The 26,177-nt window shown below is 41.4% G+C and overlaps 1 protein-coding gene across 1 annotated transcript; it reads right to left on the bottom strand.

The window, feature by feature from the left end:
• Positions 1 to 50: 50 nt before the first annotated feature.
• On the bottom strand, positions 51 to 26,177 carry NABP1 (nucleic acid binding protein 1). Its single transcript, XM_089687682.1, has 6 exons — positions 25,795 to 26,177; positions 25,530 to 25,668; positions 11,225 to 11,296; positions 2,636 to 2,729; positions 2,074 to 2,113; positions 51 to 1,961 (listed from the first exon to the last, which is right to left on the bottom strand). Exons 1-6 carry the CDS (start codon positions 25,883 to 25,885, stop codon positions 1,783 to 1,785), a joined length of 615 nt encoding a protein of 204 aa, XP_089543808.1. The 5' UTR covers positions 25,886 to 26,177; the 3' UTR covers positions 51 to 1,782.

The following is a 26,177-nucleotide window of genomic DNA, read 5'->3' as shown; positions in this document are numbered from 1 at the left end:
CAAGCCACGACAGGCAAGCAATCAGTATTTTCAAAATGACAGCCTACATATTTCAGTATAGTTCCTTTATTGGAAAAAGACAAGTTGGTTGCACAATTCACCCCCCTCCCCTAGCTTGTATAGCAATATCCCACAATTTCCTCTTCCTTTTAACCTAGTTCTTTTAGGTTGAAATGAAACCATTGGTAAACAGCAATTTTAGAGGTATTTGACTTTTCATCTTGTGCGCACAAGGCCTAAATCTTGACTGGTTTTCCAGCCAAGGCCAATTAAAAGCGGTTCTAAGATTACACTACTCAGCGAGGTCTCAGGGTGAAGAGAAGTGTTTGCTTCTCAACATAAATCACTTTGACCCGAAGCAAAATTTAAATAAAACTTTCTATTTCTGGCATCTTCAACATTATAGTAAACTCTAAAATGGATTTGATTTTCTGCAAAAGGTTTTTCGCTCTTCAATGAAGTGCATCTTTGTTAAGCATACAGATTAAAGCTGCCAGAAGACTGACTCCCCCAATCTCAGATGTGGAATGTTGCAGCTTCTTTAGTGCAAGTTCACACTGCTGCAAATTCTATGTGGTTTAGATGTGTTCAAAAAAGCATAGATGAACATGCAATGCCAAAAAGCATAATTTCCAAAGAGGCCAGTTCACATATGCGGTACAAATTTGATGCGATTGAAAAAAGGGACCTGAGTTTAGTGCGGGTGTGGTGCAAATTTCATCTCCTGCCCAGTCCCCTCAAACCACATTCAATTTGCACCAGTCACAGCAGAAATCGCACTGATACCACACTGAAACCAGATTTGTACCGCATCAGTGTGAACCAGCACTGAGTGTTACCTTTGGCCTCTTGATTGTTTCTATTACCAATGCCCCTACTTATCAAATTAGAGTTTTGATGCACAAACATCTCTAGACAAAGGGGCAGCAGTGTCATGTTCCATTTAAAAAGTTTGCTCTAACCAGGTTCAAGAAAAACATCTGGGATCTTCATATGCATTTTTTAAATCAATCTACAATTTGCATGTTTTGATCACTTCTTGTTAATCCTGGTGCTGTTCAGCTACATTTTCAGATTCTGTGCCTTTAGGAAAACCGTATATTTGCCACTGACACGAATTGTACACAGCTAAATATTCGAGCAGCCCATGCCTTTTAGAAGCCATAATTTGTTGGAGTTGTATTTAAGTGTTTCACAACATAAGGAGAGAATTTTGCATTCAATTTATAAACTTGAAATCTCTTGGTTTACACTTTAAAATTTAATTGAAATTTTGTATTTGATATAAACCATAGTCTATACCATTAATTTGAGGCAAGTGCAAGAATCAAAGGAGTTACTTACATAAAAAAGTAATGTACATGGGAGTGTAGATAGAACTAATGCCAAGCCCTAGCATTTTCAAGCAGAGATGTTTAACATTTTCAAAAATAAACCAAGATTTCGCTCATCTTACAAAAAGGCAAGCTTCATATTGGCAGGAGAAGCCCATCCTTTTCTGGCAGCCAGAAGGCAGCCTACAAACTTAATGCATTTGTGATAGGGACCACGTTACATAAACTATTTAAACTAGAGGCATCAAAAAGGGAAATCAGTCTTATTTGGCCCACTAAGGTAATGCATATAAAGTCACCCCTCAATCGTTACACCTAAAATGGCTTTGTTTTCAAAATGTGTTTCAAGCATCTAGAGGTTACTTCACATTTAACCACAAATAAAAGTGCAGTAAGCATTCAAGTACAGAATTATATGGATTTCAAGATTTTCAGGAACATGTGCATGTCATCTCTTGGCTCTTCTTGGGTCTCTTCCATTACTTATGGTGGCAACTGTTGGCTGTGTTGGAGCAGCTAGTGGAGTCCCTGTGTGTGGATTTCCAGGCCCACGTTCATTTACACGGCCACCAGCTGTATGATTGGGAAAAGAAGTGATGCATCCTGGGGAAAACAGTGACCCATTACCTGAAATGAAAGGAAAGTTTTTCAAGCACTACTTTCAACTGACTAGCTGTGTGGCAGACCCCAAATACATTTAGCCACCACTGTCATTTTCATCCAACAAACTTTATCCTACCTGTGTTTTGTGGCACGTGATTACCTTGATCTCCATGCACCTGCAACAAACGAAATTATGTCCATTAACATTCTGTATAGAATTAATGTTTTTAAAAATTGTGACTCTTAGTTACATGTACATATCAGCAGCATAAAGTGGATCCTAAAACAGGTTCACACACCCGTCACACACTGCATGGGCAGGGTGGTGACTGCAGAGATTGCAGGCAATTACACTAACAGTATTTTAGGATGCATTTAAATGTATTTCCAAGGGTATAATTCTCAACTGTAAAACAAAAAAAAAAAAGTCACCAGAACTTTAAGATCTTGATTTCAGCAATTAAAACACAATCAGCCACCCATGTGATCACTGCAAGCACCTCCTTTTTACAGCAGGAGAAGCCCTGGTAAGGATGTTCAGCTCAAAAGATTAGTAGGTTTATCAACCATGTTGTAGTTTTACCTGAGTTAAAAGAATGGCATACTTTTAAGTCACCATAATTTAGCAATTTTATCCATTAAATGTTCAATGAAAAACACCATCATTTCTAACATTGCAAAAAAAAAACAAAACTTACATTCTTTGTTTGATTTGTCTTTGGTGGTGGCTGTCCAGCCAAGTCTGGATTTGGCTCACTGAAGTTTGGCAATTCTGAATATACCATACAAAATCTAAAAGGGAAAAAAAATACAAATGGATGTAAATTACATTTTGTGGTTGCAGATCCTTGTTAAATATTTATGCAAGGACAGGCATCTCCAGAGGAACTTGAACTTTAAGGCTATAAAACACGCACATGCATTAGTTTATATATTACTAAAAAATCCACACATTCAAAAATACAACAGAATTTCAATGCAGTATTTAATGGCCAAACAAGAAACTCACCATTGTTCTCCAACCATCAAAAAATAAAACATTATGTATCTAATTTACAAAAGCAATAGGTGTTCTCTTTGCAAAGAATATTCACTGAAGTGCCGGTTCACATGTATGTGGATTGGATGCGGTTTGACCACCATTTAAATCTGCATGTGAAATAACATTGCTTCCTATGGTACCTGAGTGCCTGTTCACATATGTCTGGTGCACTGGCACCATAGGAAGCATGTACAATTTCTGAGCAGTGTAGTCCGCTTCAGGTGCGGATTACAGGCTATTGACTTCTATGGGAACTGTTTCTGAACTGCACGTCATCAGTTGTGAACAGGATAAAATCCTGGCTTGAACCTAATGTAAACCTGACCTGAACCACAGAACTACTGTATCAATTAGCTGTAAAACCTGAACTTCAATCCGCACCGCACAAGTGTGAATCCACACTCACTCCAGTTTCCTGTCACTTTAATCTTGTTCAAACTAAAAGATGTGCCAGCTGTCAGCTATATAAACGATGTAGCATCAGCTACGTATGGCGCTTGTGTTCATGCATCAGGAAGGGTACTTCATGTCCCGCTCTCAGAACAAAATCTAGTTGGGCTGAGCACTCAATTTAGAGAAAGCTTTGTATTTTCAGAATTAACACAATGCTTCTGAATGGCTGAGTTAGAGATGTAGGCAAAAGTCACACTCTCCACCTCAGCCAATTAGAGGAAGCCTTGTACTCATTCAGAAAATAGGCTTCCTGTTAAAAGATGAACAGCACTGGTTTGTTTTTGTTCTGGCAATGGAAGGGGAAGTCCCACCCTGCCAACGAACAGCGCCATATAGTGTAAGTAGCTTATGCTACATACAGCTTAGATATCGCTTACAGCCACTGCATGTGTTAGATAGTTCATATGGCCCAGCTTGATACAATTTTAAAGTGATAGAAAGCTGAAGTTCTGTTTAAAAAGTATGCTCAATTTGGAAACTGAAGACAAGGCTGTGGTCACTATGAATATACAATCAATGTGATTGCATGTTTAAAGTGAAAATCGAATTCATATGCCAAAGTGAACTTTCATTTTGCTAACCAAATAGCTTCTAACCCCTTAGCAAAATAAACACCATGTATTCTGGAATATTTCTTCCAATCAATTGTACTAGCCACCATGGCACTTAGCACCTATGTGCCAGATTCCCACTATTTCTGTGACTCCATAGCACAGCCAACATTATTTGCCTCTGCTGGACAGCTCTCTCAGCAGAGGTGAGTGCTGGCCCTGCAATTATACTTTGCTTGACACAAATTCCAGATCCATCAGCAGCACTAGGTGCAAAATCAAATGCTTAAATGATAAAGTGAGCTAAGTTGGTGAGACCTGGAGTCTAGATTTGATGAGCCTTGCACAGTGCATGTATTAATTGTAATGTAAAGTTAAAATACTTCCATACATCAATATTAGCCATCATTTTAAATTAAAGTTTGGCAAGACTATAGGGAAAAAAATGGTTAAAATCTAAATTACCATCACTAAAAAAAAAAAAAAAAAAAAACCACTTGACTACACTCGGGCTTTAAGAGAAGGGAAGGGTTAGCTATCCTTTACATGTTTTCTAGAAATGAGTTAAGGGAACTCTCTCATGGCAACTTCGGTATCAATATTTTAAAGCTTGTAAACCCTACTCACTATTTTTATTGCTGCAAGTGGGAACACTTTTCCCCACATTGGGTCCTAACCCTTCAACTTCATCAACTGGAGTCAGGCTATAATGCACAAATATTTTCACTACTGTGCAAAACACAGAAAAATGCTAAACATGGCACCCAGCTTTCTTCTAACCATAGGAGACTGATAAGAGAATTTACCGAAAAACAGAACTGTTGCACTCTGAGCCATGTTTCTGAAATGTGCACGTCTGGGACAAGAATTATCCTTTGGGAAGATATAGGATCAATATCTTATATTTTGAAGAATCCGCTTTACACTTTATATGTTGGTTAGCCCTGTGGTAGAAAAAAAAAACTCAAGATATACAATCATTGAGAGGATACAGATCTGGCCACATGACTCACCTCTGAACACATGGGTTTGGGCTTTTAAAATATGGCCACACACCTATTTACAGGTATGTCACATCTGTGTCTGGCATTGAAAAGAACAAAGGCGGGAACACACGTCCACTACATATTTGTGAAGCTCATAACTAAATATGTTGTCCCAACTTTTTTGAGTTCATAAGCTAGGTTTTGTTTTTTATGATCCTTCCTCAGTTTCTCACAAGATAAATGATGCATATTAAAATATAAATAATGTACATACACACAAATTGCCCATAATGAGAAAAAAAAAAAAACTTAGCATGCATATCACTTAGGTATAAAGAATCTGAACTTTGTAAAATGATTGCACTAGGACAGGCCTAGCATCACAGTGGTTACCTTCTCACAGCCCTAGAGGGAGGTCCCTCCGATCAGGATAGTGTATGGAAGCTCGCATTGCGGCTGCCTGCACCGTACCTGGCCTGTGAATAAATAGAGGACTTCAATTTTCCAAACTGTCAGTCCTTTAACATTATGTCATAATACTGTTCATTATAAAAAATGTGTGCAAAACATATTCACACACAAAAGGACTAAATGCCACCTAAAATCTTTTGCATGAAGGGAATGTTATTCTCCCCTATCCTTCTTATTGCACTATTCAAAAACAATGACATTGTGGGATGCAAACAGGACACACTAAATTCTATTCTGTGGAAAAGAATTAGAAACTCAGAGACCACACTGTGTTCAAGCTAAACTAGGTTTCATTAAAGCTGACCTTAAGGCAGATATAAAGAGACAAAGATTAAAGTATGTGAAGGTATAGCACCAAAAGCACAATGAAATATTCATATTTTAACAAATGCATCTACTGAAAATGAATTTCTTGTACCTTTATCAGGGATTCCTTTAGCTGTAATTACCCAATAGCACTAGATGTAAGCAATTATTTAGTGGCTGAGCATGTAAGGACGCCAAAAAACTTCTGTGTGTGTACCATGCATTCCAGAGGTTTGATTTCTGCAGTCTGCGATAGTGCTAACTAATGCTATGTTTTTTGTCCAATTGAGTTCCTAAAAGACTGACTGCTCTCTAGCTAATTACAGCTGCAGTCAGAACCAGCATGGAATACAGAAAGGAAACCTCTGGAACACAATACACACAAGGGGAACAGTGGCTGGTCGGAGGCATGGCAGAAAGTGACTACAGTATATACAGGCATAAGTTTAAAAGTATAGTTAGGATTGACTGGACTTCTACTTTATGTTAAAGACCAACCACGATCCTGAAGTAGATTGTATGACTGGAGGATATTTAGAACAGTTTTCCCATACACATGTATTTTCTATGCAACAAAGAAGCGCCAACAGTATTACCTTTACAAAGCTCCAGTTTCCTGAAAAATATTTAATTAATATTTACTGTACCATTTGCAGTTTTTTGTAGTTGCAGCAGCCATCAGGAGAAACAGCACTACCCAGTGAGGCATGCATTATCCAACAAACTCGGAAGCAGGGGCGGACTGACAACTCATGGGGCCCCCAGGCAAAAGGGGATCATGGGGCCCCTGTGTCCTTGCCCAAACTCAAAAAAGCCTATGAAAAAGGTACCAGGGGCATCTCATGGGGCCCCTACTGACTCCGGGCCCTCGGGCATTGCCCAGGTTTCCCAATGGTCAGTCCGCCCCTGCTCGGAAGTGTGACAGTACTAGTGTTAGGCGCTGTTTAACTTTGCAAAGATTTCACTTGCCACCCATAGGAAATGTAATCAATTTTCCTTACAGGGTTCTGCTGGTTTGAATTACCAGTATTGCTGTCATGCTTTATATGTAAATATTGAATTGAAGTGTGAAATCCTTCCCCAGTGGCTGAATTCTCCATCTCACCTAGAAAAGTATTAGTGGAAAAATTCCTTTATCTTTATAGAATGTTCAGTAAACTGCTTTAAAAATTTCTTACACAAGGATGAGAGGACAAAAGATGCATCAGGAGTGCTGTGATCTGGCCCTTCAGAATGGCATCTTACATTTAGCCCTTATTAGAGACCTTTGAAAGATATTTAGTATATTCATGAGAAACTTCCTCTTTATAGCTCAGAATGAATAGGGAAACCCTGGAGTAAATTAGAGATCACAGGCTATTACTGTACAATAGCTTAGAAAGTATGGAAGACCGCCCTCGTGCAAAAAATGACCCAGTATCCGCACAAAGGAGCAGATACTGGTGGGTTAAAAACCTTCTACGGCCCTCTCCAGCTCTCCTAGAGTAACTGCTCATCTCCTGGAATCTCCTACATGCTCGATACTGTGCTGGGGGACACTGCAACCCTTCTGGCAATGGCACGTATTGATGTGCCATCCTGGAGGGGTTGGACTGCCTGTGCAACATCTGTAGAGTCCAGGTATCACTTCATGTTACCAGTAGTGACACTGACCATAACCAAATGCAAAACTAGTAAAAAAAAAAAGTCAGAGTAGGGAAAACAAATGTCAGTGAAAAACCATTCCTGTTTTGGGGGTCATCTCATTGTTGCCCATCTAGTGCACCTGTTAATTTCATTAACACCAAAGCAGCTAAAACTGATTAACCACCCCCTCTGCTACTTAACTGGCCAGATCAATATCCTAGGAGTTTGACTTAATGCTATACTCAGAATTAAAAGTGTTCCTTTTAATTTGTTTGAGTAGTGTATAGCATAAAATGGATTGGTGCGTTTCCCAAACAAGTCGCTTTCTCGGGAGACACGCTTCTTGACAGTTTATCTTTGAAAATAAATCGCATTCATAAAATGCCACTGCCTGAGCCCTACAAAATTACCTCCAGCAGGCCACAGGTGTGAATGTCTGACCAATCAGAAACAGATTTCTTGAGGGTGGCCTGAGGGCCCGACGTCTTCTAATGAGCCCTGTGCTCACTGCACAGCGCCATGGAGCTCAATTGGCATTTGCCACTAAACACCGGAAATTGGCAGGTCTGCAACTGGCGCCCTGTGCTTTTCACAGATGAGCAAGTTCACCCTGAGCACGTGACAGACGTGAAAGGGTCTGGAGAAGCTGTGAAGAACGTTATGCTGCCTGTAACATCATTCAGCATGACCGTTTTGGTGGGTCAGCAACTGGGGAAGGCATATCCATGGAGGGAGACACAGACCTCTACAGGCTAGACAATGGCACCCTGACTGCCATTAGGTATCGGGATGAAATCTTTGCACCCATTGTCAGACCCTATGCTGGTGCAGTGGGTTCTGGGTTCCTCCTGGTGCATGACAATACCCAACCTCATGTTGCAAGAGTATGCAGGCAGTTCCTGGAGGACGAAGGAATTTATACCACTGAATGGCCCACACGCTCGCCTGACCTAAATCCAATAGAACACCTCTGGGATATCACGCTTTGGGTCCATCCAACGCCACCAGTTTGCGCCTCTGACTGTCCAGGAGCTTAGTGATGCCCTGGTCCAGATCTGGGCGGAAACACCCCAGGATACCATCCGTCTCATTAGGAGCATGCCCCGACATTGTCAGGCATACATACAAGCACGTGGGGGCCAAACTACCGAGTACCATTTTAAGTTGGTGCAATATAATTTCAGCAAAACTGACTAGACTGCAGCATAATTTTTTCACATTTTCAGAGCATCTTTGAATTCAGTCCTCTGTATGTTGATAATTTTCATTTCCATCAAACGATGGGGCATTCTTAACACATTACCCAGTTCTTAGTATAGATATCAAGCATGATATTTTTCCCCATGGAGATCTAATGTGTTTTCAAAGTGTTCATTTAATTTTTTGGAGCAATGTATATGTTTGATGATATGGCACGGGATATGTATTTTGTGTTTTTTTTACTTTGTTAATAAAGACTTGTTTTACATTTATATTTATACCATTACTTTTTTATATTCCAAAATCTGAAAATGCTAGCTTCCTCAGTGGTATTCAGACCATCAGATTTTAATACTCTAAGTAGCATGGTCTAACAAGTACACAGATTACAACTGAAAAATGTCAGATGTCATCTGTATGCTGTGAGTGACCCAGCATAATTCAGATCAAAATGCAGTTTTCCCAACGCACATGTACCTGCAAGTGGCTGTTTAATAGTATAGGGTGCTGCAGTAACCACAGGCTGGGAACTGCAGACAATCCAAGAGGAAGAATGTCACCAAAAACCAAAGAATCCTCAGAAGGATCCAAAGCTTTACTTAGTGGTCACATAATATAAACAGCAGTAACATTTCAGAGCCACGCAGGGCCCCTTCATCTTCACTTGCCTAACGAAGGGGCCCTGCGTGACTCCAAAACAGTGCCACCGTTTATATTACGTGACCACCAAGTAAAGCTTTGGACCCTTTTGAGGATTCCTTGGTGTGTTGGTGACATTCTCTCCAACATTACTCAGCTTATCAATATAACAGCCCTACAAGTATTTTCCAAAGAAAATTTGATGTTTCCTTTCATTATGCACATTTTTGGCCTGAAACCATAATGCAAGCTATGATTCATTTAATTAAAACATTTTGAAGTTACATGTTAGTCTATTACCACTCAATAAAACTTTTGCAAAAGTAATCTAAAAATGTGTTCAGGTTTGATGCCATACCACAACATCACATTTTCATTGACGGTTACACTTGGCCATACACAAGAAATTTAATGTAATCAGCTTTCGATTGTTAAAAAACAAAAAACAAAAAGGACCACCGACCGTACAATTCTTTTACGGCAGTAATAGAAGCTGTTGGTGGTAGGTTAAGTCAACTTGTTCTTTTAGGTGATTAAAAGCAGACTTAGGCCTCATTTACACTGGCCTTGTCAAGTCTGCATATACATTTAAGGGAAATTTCTAAACGCATGTAATGATCTTTCAAAATTGCCCATCACACTGAGCAATTACTGGGGTTTTAAGTGCGGCCAGTTTAGCCATGTTTAGAGAAAACAGAATTTCATGCATCCAAGATCTGATTAGAAACTCAACGCATTGTAAATGCAGCTAAACCTTTAAAGCAGGAACATCTAAATGCAGAAAAAAGTGATCCAAGAAGCATAAAAGTTGTTTATGGTTCCCAGATAACTTCTCCTGCATTTAGAAAAGCTAAACATAGGAATGCTAGGCTAAATGAGGCCTAGAAGTACCCATGTTTAACCACTAGCCTACTGTGCACTTACAGTATACCCCCTTCATGCCCAGGTCAACTTTCAGCGCTGTTGCACTTTGAATGACAATTGTGCAGTCATGCAAAACTGCACACATGAAATTTTGATCTTTTTTTCACACAAATAGAGCTTTCTGTTGGTGGTATGTACTTGCCGCTGGGTGTTTTATATTTTGCACTATAAACAAAAGAGAAGATTTTGAAAAAAAAAGTTTTTCTTGGATTCTATTATAAAATTCTATTATAAAATTTTGCAAACAGGTAATTTTTCTTCTTCACCGATGTGCGTTGAGGCTGCACTGCTGGGCACTGATCAGTGCCTTAATGATCGGTGCCGATCAGTCCTTTGACAATTGCCGGTTATCGGCAGTACTTTCCTCACGCTGTGGCAAAGTGCCGTCGATGACCGGCAACTGCATTTACCCGGTGATCTACTGTGTCATTGGATAAGGCTGATCACATGGTAAAAGGCTGCTGTGATTGGCCTTTTACCACATCACGTGATCAGCTGTGTCTGTAGGACACAATCGATCACGGAGATCGCCAGGGGCGCGCAGGAGGTTGCGTTCTGGGAGGATGTCATATGACGCCCTCCCAGAACTGGCCAGCTGCGGTGAAGCTGTCATTCGGCTATCTGCGGTCGGCAAGTGGTTAATAGCCATCATTACGGCTCATTAGATCGCAATTTTGTAGACCATATTTTAAAAACAAAACAGTGCCAAAAGCACAACATTGTAAGTACAGCGCATATAACCTAATGATTTTTTTGTACCAGGCTCTAGAGATGAACAAATCACAAATGCACTGTACTAGGTGTTTTCTGTAACAATTCTGTTCAATCCTATTTGATACAATCTGTCAATGAAAAATTAGACAAACGTATGAGGTAGTTTTTGCAACAAGATGTTTTGTTACAAAAGACATTTTTCTTAGTCTCGAAAACTACCTGCTTTATTAAAAAACCTCTTTAGAGAGCTCAACACCCCATGCTCCATTTTATAAACAAATAGTCAGAGCAGGGACTCAATGCATGTTTGTAGCAAAAGTATTCTTGAATCTGATGAAGTTACAATCTTGGCATACAATAAAACAAAGTACTTACTCTCCTATTTTTTGAAGCTCGCCTCCTCTTCCACTGTACAGCGTTAGGCATCCTTTCCACAAAGAGGCATACCTTAAATGAGATTGCACTAGATCATTACATAAATATACAACTTTGAAACCCAAATATTAGAACATGATGGAAAATCTAAAGTTAAACATCTGCTTTTCTACTGCTAAAAAAAATAGACATACCTGGCGACCATTTTGAAGAAAAATTCCAGGATAGCAAATTAATTCCAAACAGGCCAATAAGACCATAAACAGCCAAGCACACATTCGAAACAGCAACTAAAATTACAGTTATATTGCCAAACTAAAAAATAGTTGGGGAATTCTGTTATCCAGAAAGATATCTGGAAATTGAGTAATCAGGCAAGCCTCTATCCAGTCATCTTTTAGGCCAGCACAAGAGAGTGGGAAAATCTAAGAGGGATCACTGACTGCAGAACCTTCTCTGCATTAATATTCCAGCACTATATCTGCCAGAGAGAACAGAGCCACATCATGCAAATAGGGGACAAGCAGCTGATCCCCGTGGGTATAGCTTTATAAGACAGGGAGATACCAGTCCTTCCAGAAGTGAAGGCTAAGTATTAAACCATAAATATTAAAACAAAAGTCGCGCTGCAAAATACCATTAAAATAAATATACATCAATGAATCTCCAACTTTGTGTCATTAATCCTGTACTTAATCAAAACGTAACATGTGTGCCATGTGACAAAAAACTAAAAGTAAAAAAGTATAAATTAAATTAATCAGTAAATCAATCTGATAAATATAATAAGTAAATAGTGACAGTCCCACAAATTAGTGTGATCCAAACGATGTCTGTATTCCTTGAGTGAGTGCCCTTCGAACTATATCAATATACGCTCACCTCAATGAAACCCTAATATTTAATTTAGGCAAACATAACTTTGTGTCCTTAATTATGGTTGGATATTTTCAGCTGCTGTGCATTTAGGATCTGCTGGGTGATGGATATCCCCTGGAGTTTCCTAGATAATCCAATCCTTATTTGCAGGTGTGGATGCAGAGACCTCTCCCTCCTTATGCTGCAGGATTACTCCTCCATCCCTCCGTTTTCTCCTTAACTCGCCACCGTTTTAAATATGTGAAAGAAAGGACATATAGTGCCTTATCCTTTTAAAAGTCTTAATTAGAGCCCAATATACTTATGCACTTACATTGTATAAACAAATAACACGCTTTGTAATATCAAACGAGCCTCCTGTGTGTGTGTCGCACACAGCCTATACTCGCCGTCTAGTCCTCGGGTGTGTGGTGACGTCAGAGCCCCTCTCCTACGTGTCGCGCCACCAGGTCACATGGCTTCGTCAGGGGGACCCGGTGGCGCACCACATAGGTGAGGGGCTCTGACGTCACCACACACCCGAGGACTAGACGGTTGCCAGTGTCCCGGTGGTGCAACGCGTAGGGGAAGGGCTCTGACGGTACTATGCACCAGAGGAATAGACGGCAAGTATAGGCTGTGTGCGGCACACACACAGAGGAGGCTTTCTTGATATTGCAAAGCATGTTGTTTATATAATGTAAGTGCATAAGTATATTGGGCACTAATTAAAAGGCTTTTAAAAGGATAAGGCACTATATTTCCTTTCTTTCACATTTAAAACGGTGGAGAGTTAGGGAGAAAACGGAGGGATGGAGGAGTAATCCTGCAGCATAAGGAGGGAGAGGTCTCTGCATCCACACCTGCAAATAAGGATTGGATTATCTAGGAAACTCCAAGGGATATCCATCACCCAGCAGATCCTAAATGCACAGCAGCTGAAAATATCCAACCATAATTAAGGACACAAAGTTATGTTTGCCTAAATTAAATATTAGGCTTTCATTGAGGTGAGCGTATATTGATATTATAATTCGGAGGGCACTCACAAGGAATACAGACATCGTTTGGATCACACTAATTTGTGGGACTGTCACCATTTACTTAATATATTTATCAGATTGATTTACTGATTAATTTAATTTATACTTTTTACTTTTAGTTTTAATTATGTCATATCGCACATTACTTTTTGATTAAGCACAGGATCACACAAAGTTGAAGATTCACTGAGGTATATTTTAATGGTATTAATTTTGGAGTGCGATATTTAGGTTTTAATATTTATGGTTTAATAACACATGAGGATGTGTACGAATGTCACTCTTTCAGTGGCTCACAAGCGCAATTTATATAATTTTCTAGAAGTCTAATGCTGGCCCTACACTATACAATTGTCTGTCCAATTTCCTTTAGATTTACCTTCAACTATGTAGTACAAGGACATGCCTAATTGGATACAATTGAAAGTGTTGTTAGGTTTGACCTCATTATATGGATTTTGGTAAATCAACCAAAAATCTCAAGAAAATTGTATAATGCATGGCCAGCCAAGGTATTAGTTTTATAGAATTTTTTTTTTTAGCAACAGTCAACTCTGGTGAATTGCATTAATGCATGTTATGCAGCGGGTTAACATCTGCTGTGCCAAACCAGCCCCATTCATTTAACTGGGCTGCCAATACACCAGAACTGAAACCCCCCCCCAAAAAAACAGACCTTTATTCATGACAGTGCACCACAACAAATGGCACTGCAACCTATGCATTGAACATGTGATAAGAAGCAATGTCACTGCAGCGCAACATTGTTACCATTAACTCAATATTAGTGGGTCCTTAACCGCTTTCCTGCTGCCCTATAGCAGATATACGGCTACAGGGTGGCAGGGGTGCGCAAAATCATATATGTGTGATTTTGCATTTCCAGGCAGGCATTAGTGGCCTTGGCTATCAATCACCAGGTCCGGCCGGTGATTACTTGCCGGCACCCAGTGATCGAGGAGCATTACTAACGCAGGGAGAGAACTGTATGTAAACAATACAGATCTTTCCCCCTTCTGCTCCTGCACACTGCTTTGTATTGCTCGGCATAGCAGTGTGCTTACAGTTGAAGGCACACACACAGCCAACAGTAATAAAGCACAGTTAACCCTTTGATTGCCCCAGATGTTAACCCCCTCCGGCCCATTGCCAGTAGTACAGTGTCAGTGCTTTTTATTAGCACTGATCACTGTATTGGTGTCACTGGGGGTGTCAATGACACCAATTCAGTTCCCCCCAGTGTCAGAATGCCCACCACAGTTCTGCAGTTCCACTATAAGTCACTGATCACCGCCATTATTAGTGAAAAATAAAAACAAATCCCAGTATATATACTGCCATTTGTAAACACTAACTTTTACATATTTACTTTTACACGTATTAAGATTTTTTTTTAGCAAAGACATAGCAGAATACATTTTGGCCTACATTTATGATGAAATTTGATTTTTTTAAACTTTTTTCTGAACATGTTGAATAGCAAAAAGTCAAAAACTTGTTTTTCTCAAAATTGTCAGTCTTCTTTATAGTGCAAAAAATAAACACAGATAATCAAATACCACTGTAAGAAAGCTCTATTTGTGGGGAAAAAAGGACAAGTTTCATTTGGGTGCAGCGTTGCATGACCGTGCAATTGTAACAACTTTCAGTGTGATCACATAGTGCTGCTTGGATGCTATTTGGATAAGGTCTACAGGAACTCATGCTTACGATCTGCATTGGATAACAAATCTATTTGGTCTCTACTCCGGTATCTGCAACAAAAAAAACGGTCCTCTTTTCCCTTCATTCCTCAGGTTTGCAGGGTGAGACACATACGCCCTTTACAGTGGGTGGAGGTGTTCATATATTTTGGGGCAGACTGGAGGTCTATTTAGATGCCAACATTAGTCCTTTGCTTTCCCAATTTACTCGCAAATGGCATGCCTGGCATACCTTACCGTTGACACCAGTGGGCAGAGTGAATTTGTTGAAAATGGTCTATGTACTGAAATTCCTCTATTTCTTTAGAAACACTCCAGTGGCCATACCTAGGGCTCTTTATGTTAAGTTGGACACCGCTGGTGGTCTCCTTTGTATAGGCCGGGAAGACTCCTTGATTGGCACGGAAGACACTCCCAACTGCCCCTTTCTCATGGGGGTATGGTCCTGCCTAACTTTCTACTTTACTAATGGGCAACCGTACTTTGTTGGTGGTTTAGTCAGCCTAAACCCAACCCTGCGGTTACCCTGGTGGCTGCTCTTTTGGAGTCCTATGCCGCATTGCGTAACTTGGGTCTATTGAGGACCCAGGGCCAACCCCTTGGTTATGGGATTAATGCATAATACACTCAGTTTGGGGCCGGCTAAAGCGGTTCATAGGGAGGATGCTAAATATTCATTCCCCCTTTGGGTAATCCACAGCTACAACACCTTTCACACCTTTTGGATCCTCAGGTGTGGACATCCAGAGGCATAGTGGCATTAAAGCATGTTATAACGGATGGGAGATTCTCCTCCTCACAGTCCTGAGAATTTCACATTACCAGCCTCCTTGCACTTTAGATACCTACAACTGAGCCACTGTTAGGTCCTAATTTCCAGAACCAATTGTACTTAAATACAGTGGAACATGTAATGTCAAAGGTGATGGAAAAATCACTGTCTTCCCTTTTTCTTTGGCTGTCAGTGGTGTACACTTCAAATTCCACCAGAACCTATGACAAATGGAAAGGTGACATCCCTGACAAGGAATGCATAGGTCCCTATGTTACTAATATGATCTCCAAGATAGATTTATCCAAATAAAGTTCTTACATAGCGTCTACTACACCCAGAGGTTGTAAAATAGGTATAAGTGAGCGCTAAAGGTAACAAAGCTGCTGAACACAAAAGGTACCAAAAAAAAACCTCCAAAAACTCACATATAAAAAAGGTGCAGCGCTTCCCAGAGGTTGGTGGCCATTTACCCAACAGTTAGTCCTCTTCGTACATGTCACTCCTCTACCAGCACCATCTTCCATATGGCATGGCAATGCTTGTACTGGTTGGTGCTCTGAATGATCCTGGTGACTGGTCTCTCCAGATGGACCCACCACTGATGTTACTGGGAGTTAAGATATAGCGACCACCAGATATTTTGAAGCTTTGTTCTTTGCATTCTATGAATGCAGGGAATTACTACTGAGATGGAAGCATTCTGCTCCAGCCACAGTACATAGTTGGAAATCTGCAGTGAACGTAGTTCTGCTACTTTATAACATAAGAAAGTAGAAACTATCCAAAAAATGTTGACAAAACCAGGTAAACCTGGATTAATGTATATGGTTCAGAAATACCTGATGGAATGTAATTGTTGGGGTGTGTGGCATGCAGCTTATATGGCTTCTCTCCAAATTCCTTCTCTCCTGTTACTGGTCTCTCTACCCCCCCCCCCCCACTTCCCTCATGGACCCTTTCCCACCCCTCTTTTCCTCCTCCTTTATGCCTTCCTCTCCTGCTTCCATCTCCTAACAATCCCCCCCCCCCCCCCCACTCCACCCCCTTCTTCCCTGCCATTTCCTTGTGGTGCACGTTTTCCTATTACTTAAGCTGCAGCCATCCTGGAGTGCCCTGCTGGTGCAACTATCTGGCTCAGGGGGGGCGGGGGGGGAACTAGCTGGACAATATAGGCGTCCGTTTAGAATTGATGTACAAGTTTATGCCATATATCCTATTATGCAAACCTGCCTGTATATTTGTTTTTCTGACTTTAGTGTCATATGTGGTAATTGTATTACCTGATGCATCTGTTTACCTCCTACATATGGCCTACTTGAGATGGGTTAAATTGTGTTGTACTGACTGAAGCCTATGTTAACCTGTGCATTATTCAATAAAGGTTTACCTGTAAATAAAGTAGTACAGGAACCTCTTCCAAAATTGCTCCATGCTGAGTCACATTGATGTGGACAATTGAAATCGTATTTTCCATTGTCATACAATTCTGTGCCCCTTCAAGTCGCATCTAAAATCGCACCATGTAAAGCAGGCCTTAAGTAGTTCATAAAAAAAAAAAAAAAAAAAAAAAAAAAAAGACTTGCTGGCAGGTGAAAAACGGAAAAACCTAAAAAAGAAAGCTATTGCTGGCTCCACATCCAGGAATTGGTAGCTGCAATACATTTATGTTTTTAGGCTGTATGAGGTGGTAAAGTTGCAGGGCTTATCTCCACTACCTGTCCTAAGTAAACAGAAAACAAAGTAAAGCAGCCCATAGATTATGCAATTTTCTTTCCTTCCACCATGAGTGGGTGGAAAGAAAAATCCATTGATTCCCCCTTCAATGGTCAGTGTTAATGGGGGAATCCTTTCCACGATGCTACGGTTTTCTGCCAGCAGACAGGCAGTGATTACATAATAAAAAAATCAGATAGGCTGGTTGTAGTACTGAAGTCAATTGGTGGACTGACTTCATTACAGCCAGGCTGCCCATAGATAGATCAAATCTTGGCCAGTCTGAAATGGCTAAGATTAGATCCATCTATGGCTGACTTTAGGCTAGAGAGCCTCATGGGGAGGAATAAAGTGCAAGTACGTAGAGATACCTTCATATACCTGCAGCTACATCCCAAAGCCTTTAAACAGCAGAATGTTGGGCCATTGACAAAAAGAAAAAAAAGACACTAATACTTCGAAGTAATATTGGAGCTAGCAGTCAAATTCCACACATACATTCTGATGGGCCCATAATTATGATGAGCAGCCTCATTGGCAGATATGTGCAGGAAGCCTCAAGATGTTGAAAAGTTTCAACAGACAAGCTGAAGCTTTACCCATCACAGCAGCCAGGCATTCAGTATTAAGAGGTTTGAGGAGAATGCTGCAGGTATGGACAAATACTTCTAAGTGAAAATGACATTTTGCCAAGCTGCAGCCTCACAAGCACAGAATAACTACCAGTCACTGAATACATTTGCACTTTCCTAGCTGGTTCTTCTCAAGCGGCAGCAGTAAACATGGACCTATAAATGCCTAACGCAACTGTTTGTGGTTGTAAAGTCATGTTTTTTCACCTTCATGCATTGTAAGCATCAAGATAAAAAAAAAAAAAAAAAACCCTTTCAGTGCCCATTTCTACCCCTCCACCTGCAAAATAATGACCCAAGTACTGTAACAATCCAATTCCAAACTTACTGAAAGTAAATGTGTCTGAAGCAACGCTGTATTAGTGGATGCTGAGCAGTTCCAAGCACAGTAGTAGCACTGAATATATGAACTTCAAGCAACTGATCAGATAAGAGTGAGTGGTACAAACACAAGCCCTGGACAGCAGCTCAGGTGTAGAATGTCAATATGTTAACCAGCACCACTACTATACAACTTATGCCATTCAATAGTCTTTTGGCAAACTGTCCTTCAAGCTCTGACCACACAATTCAAATTTCCTTAAAGGATAAGTTCACCTTTCGTAACATGTTATACCCATATTCAGGGTGTAACATGTTATGATCAGGCCGTCCCCCACATTCCCCACTTTGACAGCCAGTAGGGGATCTTCTGCTCCTCACTAGCTGTCAAGTTAAAAACGTCGCCATGCGGGGCTCCATCCACAGGCCCGCGTCACTCATTCAAAGTCATCTGTGAATGGGAGACTACCAGTCCCGACAACCTTAGTGGCTGTCAGCTTGTAGTCCTCAATGAACAACCATGGCGCTGTGACGTTCATTCATTCTTCCTGTCAGTATATAAGCTTCCTCGTACATCCCGTATGAGCAAGCAAATATACTGACAGATCTGCAGGAGGCCTGCATGGCACCAGTGATTTGATGATCGCTGGTGCAATGGTTTACAGGCGCCTACAAACAAATAAATGCACATTTTTTTTACCTGCAAAAAAAACAAAAAAAAAACATGCATTTATTTTTTTCTAAAAGATGAACTTATCCTTTTCTTGCTGAGGAAACCGCATACTTTACAATTGAATTTCAATGTAGGCAGTAAATGGATTCATGAAAACAATTATATTTTTGCTCCCTTCTGACCTGTTAAACATACCACAAAGTATTTATATATACAAATCACCTCTGTTTAAGTTGTAGACAAAAAAGGGGGGGGTGATATTGTAGTCCCAAAACAAAGCTGTCAGCAATTTATAAGCTATAAGGGACAGTGGGTGAAACTACAGTATATAGAGCACTGCACAGGGTAACAGGGGAGACCAACTTTCCTAAAGCGTTACTTTACAGACTTCTGACAGCAGCTCTCCATTGGAGGGGCAAAGGCAGCAGGTGAGGTAAGCACTTTTTACCTACAGAGGAGCACATTTTAACTGAAATGCGAGCTATTTACCTTTACTAAGTCTATACAAAAAGTGTAGGCCAAGCTGAAGTTCTAGGTCTCTGATTAAAGCCAGCCATAGACTGATCAAAATTCAGCCAGTTCAGCAGGAACCGACCAAATTCCGATCTATGGGCAGGTTGGGTCAACTTTTTATAGTACAATCATCCTGTCGGGTTTCTCTTGTACGATCATGATAGCCGCTAGCAGTGATCAAGGTATTCCGACAGCTGGGAAACTTCTCACTCAAGCAATTTACATTCCTTCAGCCTGTATTTGAAAGCAGGAAAATTGCATAATCTACGGCCAGCATAAGTCGCATGAAAATTAAACACAGCCAAGAAACTACCATTTACATTAATGGAGGTCAGTAGCAGAAACCCTAATATTTCATGACAGCCCATAGACATTCAAGCTTTCCACAGACATTGAGTCTCCTGGCCTGGTTTTTTTTTTCCTGGATTTTCACCAGAAAACTGCATATGTTATTAAACTCTTTCTAGAAAAATGTTAAACACTCGCATTTTGCTGTGTCCAAGAATTTTTCTCATCCCGTGCAGTCACCAAGGTAGGAAAAAAGGCAGAAAATAGAGTTCTAAAGCTATGGCTGCACAGGAGATTTTAATTGTAGGAGTGAATGAAAACCCACAAGGGGCATACTGCTACACAAGTAAAATAACGTAGCAGTTAATCTCATATGATCACACAATATTCCAACTGAATGTGATTGACCACTACTACTTGCTACCTGAATAGCTTACACCAGAGGGAGCCATTTTTATCTGTTCGGGGATCAGTTTCTATACCTACTGCTATCTCATGTAGCTTTAGGCCCCATTCACACTTGCCAACAGTCATTATCGGTCCCATTGCTTTCCATGTGGCTGCCATCAGGAACCCCTACCAGCCCAATTCACAAGTGTGAATGGCACTTTAGGAAAACCTTCCCATCACTACTAAACACTGAAGAAAGTTTGAAGAGTCCCTTCATAAAGTGCGCTTTGTGCATCCAAAACCGGTTTAACATCTGCCCTCCCCAGCTGCCCCTGGTGGGAGCAAAAATTACTACTTACAGGTAATTCAGCGCATTCACCTCAATGGCAACAGTGGTACTTTCTTACTGGCCACTTGTGAATTCAGCACTGTCATATGGAGTTAGGAAAGTACACAGCCCCGTGTAAGCAGAATGACAACATAGTGTAAACAAGTTCATTCAATCCAGCATGCTGAAAGAAAACAGAGGTTGCTGTACTAAGGGATGTTAGTGCTGCAAAATCTCCCGCTGAGCTATTATGTTCCTACAGGTGGTGTGCCCCCCATCGCCAGAAAACACTGATCAGCGCTTGCAGCCAATTGTCAAAAGCTGGTCATTGGACCAACTTCTGTCAGACAGCTGCACTGTCCAAATGTCCACTGGTTCCTGCCAAACCAGCCGATATTCAGAGTGTGTGTACCCAGCATACCTTTTGGATAGAGCTTACAAGGGTTAAAACTAATCAAGTTTTATGTCTGTGTTCCTACTATGGGGATGCACTTCCTCAAAGGAGCAATGTCACCAGAACCAAAAGGACAAGTTCTGAGTTGCTGCCATCCAGAAAAGGAATAGTTGGAAATCTTCCAGTGAGGACACTTGTTCTGGTAATCACCTGTTGAAAACTGTCTAGGCAAGAATAGATTTCTCTAGTTTTGAATTAAAAAAGTAACAGACTCCTCCATCTACACCAGGGGTCTCCAAACTATGGCCCTCCAGGTGTTGAAGAACTGCAAGTCCCATGAGGCCTTGCAAGACTGACAGCCACAGGCAAGACTTCCAGAGGCGGAGGGATTATGGGACTTGTAGTACAATAGCTGGAGGGCCACAGTTTGGAGACCCCTGATTTACAATAGCACAAACAATATCCCACTGCCAAGCTTCTGTATTCTGACAGGCCCCTTCAACAAAAATTTTCAAGAAGCTTTTTTGACAACAGACAATTGCACAATCTATTTTTTTGTCAAATGGAGCAGACAACAGGGCCACGCACAGCTTGATTTTTAGCTGATCCAGAAGGAATCTGCAGAAATTCAAGCAGTGCCATCTCAAGAGTCAAAGCCCAAATAAAATCTGCACACTTCACAGTAGTTGACCTTTAAATAACTGATGGATGCTCAAAGTGCTTGCCACAGATGTTGCCATGCCAGAAACAGATATGAAAATACAAAGTTACCAGCACTTCACCTAATGTATTGTGAAAACAGCTTCACATAAGAAAGTCATGCAAGTCATAAGAAACTGACATTTTGAGGCCTCTCAGATTCCCTTCAAGGCAAAATTGTGACTTCACTATTTTCAGAGCTTGTCTAAGAGGAATTTACCTTACATTAGAAATTTCATCTCATGGACAAGTGAAATTTCTTAAATAGGACAGATAGAAAAAAAATGATTGGGGTTTTAACCATTCAGTAATTTAAAATGAAAGGTGTTTTAGATATGCCAGTTGTGTCTTTATTTTACTGGATCATTCATACAGGTACAGAGGGCTGTATACCACAGAAAGCATATTTCTGTGCCCAGAGGTCACAGGTGTTGCACACAGTAGTCTGAAAAAAATAATAATTGGACAGCAGCTGCACATGGGTACCACATCTGTGTGCAGTTACCAGCACACAGCCCCATTGGTCTGTACAGGCATCGAAGTTTAAGTTCTAAGTGGGAGATTTTGGGGGGAAATGCTACATCAGGCAGCACCACACAGTGAAGTCTGGAAGAAAGTTATCTACATTGTAAGCTAATAAAGCTTAAATGTGAGCAGACCGGCTCTTTATTGCAGAAGAGGCATTGTGGGGTTGATTTACTAAAACTGGAGTGCAAAATCTGTTGCAGCTCTGCAGAGAAACCAGCTATCAGTTTTTGTGTGAAAGCTTAAAGGGTAAGTTCACCTTTTAAAAAATAAAGGCAAGTATTGCATCAGCAGATCGCTAGTGCCATGCAGTACTCCTGCAGCCCTGTCAGTGTATCTGTGTGCTCATACCTCATACGGACAAGCAAATACAAACTGACAACCAATGAACTGCTACAGCACGCAACAGTGAGAACTACAGTCGCAAAGAAGGTCAGAACTTGTAGTTTTCCCATACGCAGAATACTGTGAGTGATGCCGCCGGAGCCCTGCATGGTCACTTTTTTTTTTTTTTTAACTTGTGACAGATAGTGGTGGGAGATCCACCTTTAGCTGTCACAACAGGGGATCGGGGGGTGGGAAGATGAGCTGGGGCCAGTTCTACAACCTGAAAATGGATGTAACGTGTTACCATGCACAGCTGTACCAGATTTTGCACTTTCCAGTTTTAGTAAATTGATCTCTTTTCAATAAAAAAAACTTGTCTGTGAAATCCTTAGAAAGTACACTAAGCTACGCAGGCCCAGAACAAGAACAGTGAAAGATATTGGCACTGGTGAGGTGGTTAACTTTGCCCCACTTTAAAAAGGAACTTCCCCTACATAGTTTTTCCCTGTCCCCTCATAAAACATACATGCTCAGTGAATTCTGAGTTGTCCGACTGTAATCAAATAGATGTATGGCAGGTCCTGTGCCACTATCTTTCCACAAAACACTGGGCGCCAGCTGCTGTCTGTAAGCTAATGCCTCCTGAGATATCTAATGTGGACATCTCAAAAGGCTGCTGGGACCCTTTACATGAAATTCCATTCCCAGCTTTTTAGACCTGAGGATAGGTGGGAGAGCTGCAAAGAGGCAAAGTGTTTTTTGCAGTGCTTTAAGGGTCCTTCAGTCCAGGTCACAAACCAAAATCTCCATCCTTTTCCATTTTTGGACCTAAACTTGATGATTTTGAGTTGTCTGACATGCCATTTTCATCTGCATGCCTATAGACCTAAGGTGGGTCCATTAAAGTGTTACTAAACCCAGGACCCTGCATTCACTATCTGGTCTCCCACGGTACACACAACATGGAAATGCAATTATTTTAGTAAATATAAACTGCTAAGTACCTTTTCTCATCAGTTAGAGCAGTCTTGTGACTTCTATCAGTGTCCAGCAAAGCACTGGTTACAGCTTGTAGGAGTTTCATTCTTCTGTAGGAGGATGCAGGACCCCTGACCTGTCTGGAAAGTACCGATTGGCCCTGTGCTGATCTCAATCACTTGCCCAAAAGAGAAAAAAAAAAACTAGCAATACACCAAACTGAGCATGTGCAGCTTGCCCCCAAGCCTCTGTTCTATCAGGAGATATTTAGGAGAAACTGAAAGGGGAGGATCAGAGAACCAAACCTCTTTTTTACACAGTAGAGGATTAACCCCTTAGGATCCACAGTGATAACAAGCATGATTTACTGCATATACAGATTTTATGGTTTTGGGTTTGGTAACACTAAGATCTGTGTAGAAAAAAAAAAAAAATCTAACAGACATGAATGCCAGAAGGTGACACCCATACCGGTCAGGTCTGATTCAGAATGTGTTCACAGATCCCCTGTTGATTGGAACAGATACAACTCATATAAAATGGGCCTAACATGGCATTCTGCTCTCAGTGGATTAGAGGGAATTAAAGACCAAGCTCACTTACAGTAAACTTGTCCTTTAACCCCTTCACAATGCCCTTTTAGTGGGCTTCAATGCCAGGAGGCAACGCAGAGTTTCATGTGACCACTGCGACTGGCAATCCCATTGTTCACATGCTCAAGAGGCCATCCTGCTGGCTCCTGGTCAGAAGATGTAATCAAGAGCTGTCAGAGACCACTGTGCTGTGAACACAAACTTCAGGCCACCATTGCCATCATAAGCAGCTGAATGTTACAGGACATTTTTCCTGCCAGCCCATATATGTGTTGTGTAGTCACCAACAGGATAACACCTGCATCTTATAGTTACATTGGTCCACCTTGGACCAATGTAACATATGACATACCTGGCCGATGCTAATGAAAGCTTGAAATAACTGAAAGACACCACTACTCAGGTGATCTCCACTTGCTTATGGGTAACGGACCAAGCAGCTGCTCTCCTGTATTCTGAACCCAGGAGGATGTCTGCTCCTCAATGTAATGCAAAGCGTTCTCTGATTGGAAAGTGTTTGGCTGTAGATGTGGAACATACTAACATCCTGTGGGTCATAATAAGTGTAAGGAAAGTGTTTGGCTGTATATGTGGAACATACTAATGCCCTGTGGGTTGTACCATGTGTAAGGAAAGTGTTTGGCTGTAGATGTGGAACATACCACTCATGTCCTGTGGGTCATACCAAGTGTAAGGAAAGGGTTTGGCTGTAGATGTGGAACATACCACTCATATCCTGTGGGTTATACCAAGCGTAAGGAAAGTGTTTGGCTGTAGATGTGGAACATACTAATGTCCTGTGGGTCATACCAAGTGTAAGGAAAGGGTTTGGCTGTAGATGTGGAACATACCACTCATGTCCTGTGTGTCATACCAAGTGTAAGGAAAGGGTTTGGCTGTAGATGTGGAACATACCACTCATGTCCTGTGAGTCATACCAAGTGTAAGGAAAGGGTTTGGCTGTAGATGAGGAATATACTAATGTCCTGTGGGTCATACCAAGTGTAAGGAAAGTGTTTGGCTGTAGACGTGAACATACCACTCATGTCCTGTGAGTCATACCAAGTGTAAGGAAAGGGTTTGGCTGTAGATGTGGAACATACCACTCATGTCCTGTGGGTCACACCAAGCGTAAGGAAAGTGTTTGGCTGTAGATGTGGAACATACTAATGTCCTGTGGGTCATACCAAGCGTAAGGAAAGTGTTTGGCTGTAGATGTGGAACATACTAATGTCCTGTGGGTCATACCAAGTGTAAGGAAAGGGTTTGGCTGTAGACGTGGAACATACCACTCATGTCCTGTGGGTCATACCAAGTGTAAGGAAAGTGTTTGGCTGTAGATGTGAACATACCACTCATGTCCTGTGGGTCATACCAAGTGTAAGGAAAGTGTTTGGCTGTAGATGTGGAACATACTAATGCCCTGTGGGTCATACCAAGTGTAAGGAAAGTGTTTGGCTGTAGATGTGAACATACCACTCATGTCCTGTGGGTCATACCAAGTGTAAGGAAAGTTTGCTATGCCAAGCGGCACACAGATGTCAGCACATACCCTCTGGTTAACCGTATTATGTCTCCGGGCTGGATAAGGCTTCCAATTTCATCCCACACAGAGACTGTGATGCTCCCCGTTTTATCTGCCACCTTGCACGACCTGACTTCATGCCCATCTTTAGTTTTTGTGACTCTGCCTGTATGGGGGACGGAGAGAGGAAAACAGTTTAGTCATGACAAGGACAGCAGTCAGAGCAGGAAGAGCCCGGAGTGCGGACAGCAGAGAGGGGTCCAGCTCACCTACCGCCCTCGGGGCCACTTACCGATCTCCAGCACAATAAAGACGACATTTAAGTTTTTCTGCCCGGTCTTTATGTCTTTAATAGACACGAACGACTCGTTTGGTAAGTTCATGGTGGTGTGAGAGGAGCGCAGGGCATTACGGTCCCCAGCCCGCGCACAGCGCTCCGCTTTCCCCTCGGGTGTGGAGGGGACTCAGGAGACCACAGGACGGGCGGGGGCTCCGCTATCACTGAGCGCTCATTGACGCCACAGCCTGACAGAAGCCCGCACTCGTCTATAGGCAAGGCACAGCTCTATCACGGGACAGTTCGCTTTATACAGAAACACATACAACTCGCTGCTTCCCCTCACAACCGTCTACGCCGCACCAGCCTCCCTCCACAACACACAATGTGTGCGAGCA

Source organism: Staurois parvus, unplaced genomic scaffold (genome assembly GCF_062004578.1).
Source record: "Staurois parvus isolate SC_StPar_1 unplaced genomic scaffold, SC_StPar_1.0 ptg000434l, whole genome shotgun sequence".
NCBI classification, from domain to species: Eukaryota; Metazoa; Chordata; class Amphibia; order Anura; family Ranidae; genus Staurois; species Staurois parvus.
The sequence above is the reverse complement of the archived record's forward strand: the minus strand, read 5'-3'. Positions and strand labels throughout refer to the sequence as shown.